Source organism: Podarcis pityusensis, assembly GCF_964106645.2.
Source record: "Podarcis pityusensis genome assembly, chromosome: 7".
Lineage (NCBI taxonomy): Eukaryota > Metazoa > Chordata > Lepidosauria > Squamata > Lacertidae > Podarcis > Podarcis pityusensis.
In genome coordinates, this window is record NC_138031.1 from 1,402,154 (window position 1) to 1,410,179 (window position 8,026).

The 8,026-nt window shown below is 47.2% G+C and overlaps 1 protein-coding gene across 1 annotated transcript; it reads left to right on the forward strand.

Annotated features, from left to right (window-relative positions):
* The first annotated feature begins 1,611 nt into the window (after window positions 1-1,611).
* On the forward strand, window positions 1,612-7,621 carry LOC308480904 (fucolectin-like). The gene is made up of 4 exons (XM_081012876.1): window positions 1,612-1,846; window positions 4,468-4,559; window positions 6,213-6,504; window positions 7,360-7,621. Exons 2-4 carry the CDS (start codon window positions 4,469-4,471, stop codon window positions 7,517-7,519), a joined length of 543 nt encoding a protein of 180 aa, XP_080869002.1. The 5' UTR covers window positions 1,612-1,846; window position 4,468; the 3' UTR covers window positions 7,520-7,621.
* Window positions 7,622-8,026: the final 405 nt, after the last annotated feature.

Consider the following 8,026-nt stretch of genomic DNA (forward strand, 5'->3'; position numbering starts at 1 on the left):
CAGCAGCAAGAATACTCATCGCAAAGTATTGGAAGACACAAGAACTTCCCACGCTGGAGGAATGGCAGATGAAACTTATGGACTATATGGAATTGGCGGAAATGACTGGCAGAATCCGTGATCAGGGAGAAGAGTCGATGGAGGAAGACTGGAAGAAATTCAAAGACTATCTTCAGAAACATTGCAAAATTAAGGAATGTTAGAGTGATGTAGGATTGAAAATAAGTGGTTTCCAGCTGTACAGGTTAAAGTTAAGGATAGATTAAGATTAAAGATTAAGATTAAAGATATTTAAAGAAATGGAAATTTGATAATAAAAGGGAAAAATTTAAAGCTATATGACATTAAGAGCAAGGATTAGGTTTTAAAAAAAAAGTTGAAGTTATATACTTTAACATTTTATTAAATTAAAGATTGGGATTAAAAAAGTGGAAAAGAAACTGCTGGACAAATAATGTGGATTGGAATACAAAAAAAGGAGGTATGAGGAAGTCCAGAAAATAAGTAATCTAAAATTGGATATGGAAAAGAGAGTTTGTTTTTAATTGTTATGTTTTGTTTTTATTGTTAAGTTTTGTATTGTTTTTTGTGTGTGTTGTTTTTCTTTTTTCTTTGTTTAAAACTTTAATAAAAAATTATTAAAAAAAAAAAAACTCTTCACTATGACCTGTTCATCTTGGGTGGCCCTGCATGACAGAGCTCATAGCTTCTCTGAGTTATTCAAGCCCCTTCGCCACGGCAAGGCAGGGATCCATGAAGGGGAAGACAACTGGATTTTATGGTGCTGGAGGAGACTCTTGAGAGTCCCATGGACTGCAAGAAGATCCAACCTCTCCATTCTGAAGGAAATCAGCCCTGAGTGTTCACTGGAAGGACAGATCCTGAAGCTGAGGCTCCAATACTTTGGCCACCTCATGAGAAGAGAAGACTCCCTGGAAAAGACCCTGATGTTGGGAAAGATGGAGGGCACAAGGAGAAGGGGACGACAGAGGACGAGATGGTTGGACAGTGTTCTCGAAGAGACCAGCATGAGTTTGACCAAACTGCGGGAAGACAGGAGTGCCTGGCATGCTCTGGTCCATGGGGTCACAAAGAGGCGGACACGACTAAATGACTAAACAACAGCAACAATACCTTCTTAAACCAGATATCAAGGGACTCCTTTACTTTTTAGATACCAGATTTGTTTGTGCTGTATGATTTTACAGAATCATATTCGAAGGGACCCTGAGGGCCATCTAGCCCAACCCCCAGCAATGCAGGATCCCATACAGGGATCAAACCTGCAGCCTTGGTGTTATCAGCACCAGACTCTAACCAACTGAGCTATGCAGGCTTTCCCCCCTCCTGCTTGCATATCTGTCCCCAGGCTGCCTGAAACAGCATGCAAATACTCTGTCTTTTTCATTTCATTGACAAACCAAGCTTTCTTCATTTCCTGGTGTGTGCAATGGGGCATAATGTGAAGGGTAAACATGTATTCGTTACAGATGCCCATACGGACTCCAGCAAAAGATCTCTCACCGGAGGTTATGTTCAGATGCAAATGAGGCAGCTCAACTTTTTAACTTCCCCATAAATGCAAGCTCCTTCCTTGCACCTGTTGTGTGTGCTGGCGGTTGTGGATCAAGTACTACGACCCTTAATCAAAGGAGAGAGTCAGAAACAAACACAAGCCCGATTAGAAAGAGGGCGTGCAATTCTGGTTTCAACATCTTCCTGATTGGGGGAGTTGAAGAGCATAAAACCAGGACCGTCTGAGAGCTCCAGGACTCATTTGGAAGCAGAGAGGAAACATTTTGGGGGAAGAAACTTCTGGTTGCTGATCCCAACACAGAGAAGCAGGGTAAGTTTTGTGAACCGATTTGAGGTTTTCTACAATTGAGTGGTTTAAATTTTATGAAATAAATAAAATTGGAAGGGAGGTGCCTCATTGGGTGTGATACCTGAAGACCAGAATATCCCCCATTTTCCAAAGAAAGTCCAGAGCTTGGAGCATATTTACAGTACTAATTTAACTTTCAAGACTTTGTTCTAAAATTCCAGAAAATTATGGGTAGCATTACTCTGAATAGACACATTGAAATAAATGAGAATGACCAAGAATTTTTTTAATGCTTTTTTAAATTAAAAAGGAATAACAAACAAAAGGCTTATCCAGAAGAAAGAAAAGAAAATGGCAATATTTGTTATTTCGCATCACAATACGTCGTTCTTGAGTGTCTAACGGCTTCTCACCACCCCATCATGCACCTACCACTTAGTCTATCTATATTTTTTTGTTTTCTTTTGTTAATTTTCATCAATATTATATTCTCTTATAATTATCTATCATACCACAGAAGTCAGAATGACCAAGACAGGTGTATTCAATTGTTCCACGCTGAGATAAACATAGTTGGTTACCACCCTATATTTTTTGGAGGCATCTTAAAAAGTCTGTTATGGACCCCCAGTGAGGCCCATTGCCAGAGAAACTGCCTCCTGCATCTTCAAGCATCTTTGCAGCTTGTCCTTCTTGTCAAGGGACAGCGGTCCAAAGTGTTCATTGCCTTGTGGTCAGGAAGGCAGGCAGTGGTAGCAAAACAGGCAGTGTTTGCTCTTGGTCACGAATGGTGCCCTGCCAACCTCATGGTTCAGGCAAGAGACCCCCAAGCACACAAAATCTTTCATACATTTACCTGTATGCCCGCAGTTTCACTGGTTCCGTGTTCCCCCGTCTTATCTCCTCAGCAGCAGCGGTTTCTAGTTGCGTGGCGAGTTCCTGCCCCCCCCAAGTGGAAATAAAGACACATGGCACAATTATGAAGGTTAATGGGCTAAATAAGGCCACAACTTTATTGGTTGCAGGTGATGAGCGGTATTGGCTTAGGCATTGGTCCTAACCGACTATATCCCACTTCAGCCTGTCCGCTTGAAGTCCAGGAAGGGTTAACCACCAGTAGGGGGAGTCCTGCTGATGCACATCAACTAGGAACTCCCCCGGGGTCACCAATAGGGGGTGTGCCTTAGGCCCTCACCTCCATAGCCTTCGGACAGGGCCACACCCCCCAGAACCCTTTACAGGACTACCCTTCAATATGTGGGGCAGGTGATGGCGCTTCCTCCCCTCTTCCCATCTACAGACCAATACCAATGCCTAACCGCCAATACCCAGAAAGTTGTGACGATTTGCTACGAGGTAGGCGAAAACCAAGGGGCTGGTGCCATTTGCCAAGTGGAAAAAATCCCACCAGGCCCCTTAATGGCGACCAACCCAGGTCCATAGAAAGGTCAAGGAACGAAAACCTTAAAGGGCAGGAGGGTGGGAAACAGGAACAGCTGGTAGGCGGGAAAAGAGGGAAATCCCTGGCCGCGCCTGGTTAAATAGGGCAGGCCAAGCCCCCAGAGCCAGCCGATTAGCTGGCCTGGGGGTGACGCAGCCGGGGATTCCCCCAATTGCGCGTGGTGGGGGCATGAAGCCCGCAACCCCACCTCCTCTGCAGGGCGGAAGTGGCTTTATCAGCACCACAGACTCACCAACTCCTCTGTCTCCTGCCCCACCCTTTCAACAGTTTGCCCCAGTTTCCAGGTTCCCTATTTCCATTGTCACCTCACCACAGATTTAATCACACTTAACCGACTTCCCCAAACTTCCTCTTGTGGGCTCTGGCAGGCTGACTTTTGAAAACTGCATCTTCTTTAGCAGGTACAGAAACCTCCCTGTTAATGCATGTCTTATGTACTGAGCTGAATAGGGTCCAGAATGCAGCAGTCTGATTGGTCCACAGGAGCCACCCAATCCAGCTCCAGGTGGAAGTGAATCCACAACCTGATTGGCCTACAGGAGAATCCCGGAATTAGCCAATCACGTGCGGCGCATTGTGTAAATAATGTACAGTGGTACCTCGGGTTAAGTACTTAATTCGTTCTGGAGGTCCGTTCTTAACCTGAAACTGTTCTTAACCTGAAGCACCACTTTAGCTAATGGGGCCTCCCGCTGCTGCCGTGCCGCCGGAGCACAATTTCTGTTCTCATCCTGAAGCAAAGTTCTTAAGCTGAGGTAATATTTCTGGGTTAGTGGAGTCTGTAACCTTAAGTGTCTGTAACCTGAGGTACCACTGAATATAAAGCAGACATTCTGGGGGAACTTCCATTCCTCCTCACCACTATGAGCTGAATAAAGAGCATGAAATCCACTCTCGACTCCGAGTTTATTTCAGCAAGTTTCACCATTCATAATTATCCAGCACTCTCTCCAAACTCTCTCTCCCCCTCACCCTGTTTCCATGCTGACAAGGAACACTCTCCCATTTCCTCGTCCTGCCCTTTTCTAGCCAGCAGGTCTCATGATCCATTCCTGGCTGGCTGTGAGCCCTCCCTCCCCATTATTATTTTTTTACTTTCCTGGGGCTCAGGGGGAGGCAGACCCCCAGGGCTCCAGCCCAGACCCCTCCCTCACTGCTGTCTCCCCTCCCCTCCTTCCAGGATGCTCCTCACCTGGATTTCGATGCTGACCCTGGCGCTCCTGGCAGGGAGTGGGGATGCCCAGAGCTGCAAGCCTGAGCTGCAAGGCACTGGTAAGAGCTCCCAAAGGGGTCTGTGGGTCAGACCCAAATGCAAATAATACTTCTCCACCACCCCAAAGCACCCCCTATTTCCCCCAAACCAGTGACCTCTAAGCTGCTGTTGTGACAGTGAAAGTTGGGAGCCATCTTACCTAGTGAGGACGTCACATATTAAGATGGCAAAGCCTGAATTAGTTATCCAAAAGGTTCAGACCTGACAAGTTGTGATGGGGGAACAACATCTCCCCTCCATTGGACCCATTCATCAGATTCATCCCTTTATGTGTTCAGACTGGGGCTGTTTCACCCACAGGCAGAGGATGAAGCACTGAGGTGGCTGCTGTTTCCAAGAGACACCCTGATGGTGTAGCCTCTAGAGCTCAGCATCAGGAGCCCATTGCTCATCGGGGCACGCCCAAAAATGGGTCTGGGAAGGCCATGACCAATGCCACCCTTGGACATCAATGCCAAGGTTGGAGAGGGCCGGTCTCTGAGCATGTTCAGTGTGCTTTCATACTCAGCACCTAGATGGCCCTCTTAGGACTATATTCTACATTATCCTTCAAGACTGCTTGGGGAGAGGGAGGAGGAACTGGTTTATCTTTCGATTTCCCGTTTGCCCAATGCGACCTTCAGTCTGGTAGCTCATTCCTTCAGGTGAAATGGGGGTGAATGTGCTATGAGGTATACATGGATGGCAAGAAATCAACACACTCTTGAAATCTCCAACAACACGTTCAGATGTAACCTCTTTGTTGTCACTGCAATTTTTTCCTGCTCTTACACTGCACAAGGGACGCGGGTGGCACTGTGGGTTAAACCACTGAGCCTAGGACTTGCCGATCAGAAGGTTGGTGGTTCGAATCCCCACAATGGGGTGAGCTCCCGTTGCTCGGTCCCTGCTCCTGCCAACCTAGCAGTTCAAAAGCACGTCCAAGTGCAAGTAGATAAATTGGTACCACTCTGGCGGGAAGGTAAATAGCGTTTCCATGCGCTGCTCTGGTTCGCCAGAAGCGGCTTAGTCATGCTGGCCACATGACCCGGAAGCTGTACGCCAGCTCCCTTGGCCAATAAAGCGAGATGAGCGCTGCAACCCCAGAGTCGGCCATGACTGGACCTAATGGTCAGGGGTCCCTTTACCTTTACACTGCACAATGACAACCCCCGTTTTATCCTCACAAGAGCCCTGCGAGGTGTCAGGCTGAAGGAGAAAGGACCAAACTCAGCCTCCGGCTCTCAGCACCACCAGCTTATTGCAGGACTGGGCTTCCCCCAAAATGCAGGGAGGTGGGAAGAGGGCATGAACATTGGCCTCCTTTGATAGCCATTCCAAGGTTGCAGAAGGCCCGTCTCTGAGCTTGTTCAGCTTACTTTTCTACCAAGGCAGTTTAAAAGCCTTTAAACACTGCAGAGCCTCACCTCTTGGTTGGAGGGCCATGAAAAATTAAAATCTGGAAATGCAACTATTTTAATATCAGTGTGGCGATATTCCTCCCTCTTCTGTTGGAGCTTCTTTGAACACTGAAAGTGGGTCTCCTGAAGGGCTTTGCAAAGCTTCCCCTGGTCTCTGTGCTCCCTGTTCTTGTCCAGAGAGGAGCTTCCATGGAGGCTGTATAACTCTCTAACCATTTATTCTCCCTCCATCTCCTTCCCATCCTGCTCCAGCTCACAACTTGGCCAAAGGCCGCCCAGCCTTCCAGTCCTCCATCTACCCAAATCAGGTTTTTACTGGCGCAAAAAACGCTGTGGATGGGAATTGTGACGGGTTCTTTGTCGGAGGCTCCTGCACCCACACTAATCAAGACCAGGACCCCTGGTGGTACGTGGACCTGGGCGATGAGTATGCCATCTCGGCCGTGGTGGTGAAAAACCGTCAGGGCTGCTGCAGTGAGAGACTCCGGGGAGCCCAGATCCATGTAGGAGACTCCGTGGTTGACCATGGCAAGTCCAACCCCCTGTAAGTTTCATTTTCCCCAACCTCCATCCTGCCCCCTTTACAAGGGTGGGACAGGGACAGTGACCAAAGATGGAAAAAGTGGGTGGTGGTAATTTTGTAGTAATTATTCTGGACTACAGTGAAAGGTAGTGAGTGATATGAATGAATGCATCCTCCCCTATCATTCTGCCCGGACACTGAGGTCCAGCTCCAAAGGCCTTTTTCTGGAAGTTCCCTCACTGCAAGAAGTGAGGTTACAGGGAACAAGGCAGAAGGGCCTTCTCGGTGGTGGCGCCTGCCCTGTGGAACGCCCTCCCATCAGATGTCAAGGAAATAAACAACTACAGTGGTACCTCGGGTTAAGTACTTAATTCGTTCCGGAGGTCCGTTCTTAACCTGAAACTGAAGCACCACTTCAGCTAATGGGGCCTCCTGCTGCTGCCGTGCCGCCAGAGCACAATTTCTGTTCTCATCCTGAAGCAAAGTTCTTAACCCGAGGTAATATTTCTGGGTTAGCGGAGTCTGTAACCTGAAGCGTCTGTAACCCGCGGTACCACTGTATCTGACTTTTAGAAGACATCTGAAGGCAGACCTGTATAGGGAAGTTTTTAATGTCTGATGTTTTATTGTATTTTTAATATTTTGTTGGAAGCTGCCCAGATGGGCGGGGTATAAATAAATAAATAAATTATCATCATCATCATTATAAACGCCAGGGAGGCCAGCTTTTGGGGGAGACTGGGCATCACCCTTTGACTGGGATCATGAGGAATAGCATATATTTAGGGATGTATTCCTTCACAGTTTAGATGGAGATTCCACATTAAACCCACCCTACAGCTGATTCTCTCTCTCTCTCTCCCTCTCTCTCTCCAGCTGTGGGACCATCACAGACACCAGCCTTGGCTCTGTCAGCACCTTGTACTGCAATTGGCTCAAGGGCCGCTTCGTGAGCGTCAACATCCTGGGAAGGGCCGAATACCTGACCTTGTGCGAGGTGGAGGTCTATGGCACCAAGGCAGAAGACCAGTGCTAGGGATCAGCACCTGTGGGTGGTGGTTTTTTGATTGTTTTAGGGGTGAGGGGATTTCATAGATTTTGTATCTCCAATAAATGCCCATTGAGCAGGCTTCCTTCATCTCTCCCTTTTGCTTCTTGAGCCCCGAAAACCAAGAGAGTCTGTGGTTTAGCCTGTGCCAGAAAGCAGGCATTGCGGCACCAATCTTTCTCACGCATTATCATTTATTTGTATGTATCAGGCACCTCCTTATAGAGATTGTCTAAGTGGCATTATATATCTACATAGATCCCTTCAACCCCCAAGTATGCAGATTAAACAAGAGGGGAAACAGGCAGAACTGCAATTGGGAGGGAAGAACAGAATATCAGTTTTATAACAAATTACTCCTCCCAAAGACCCCTCCATAACCTAGCAGTGGCTCAAAACACTTGTAACAACAACAACAGCAACAACAACAACAACAACAACAACAACAACAACAACAACAACTTATTATTTATACCCCGCCCATCTGTCTGAGTT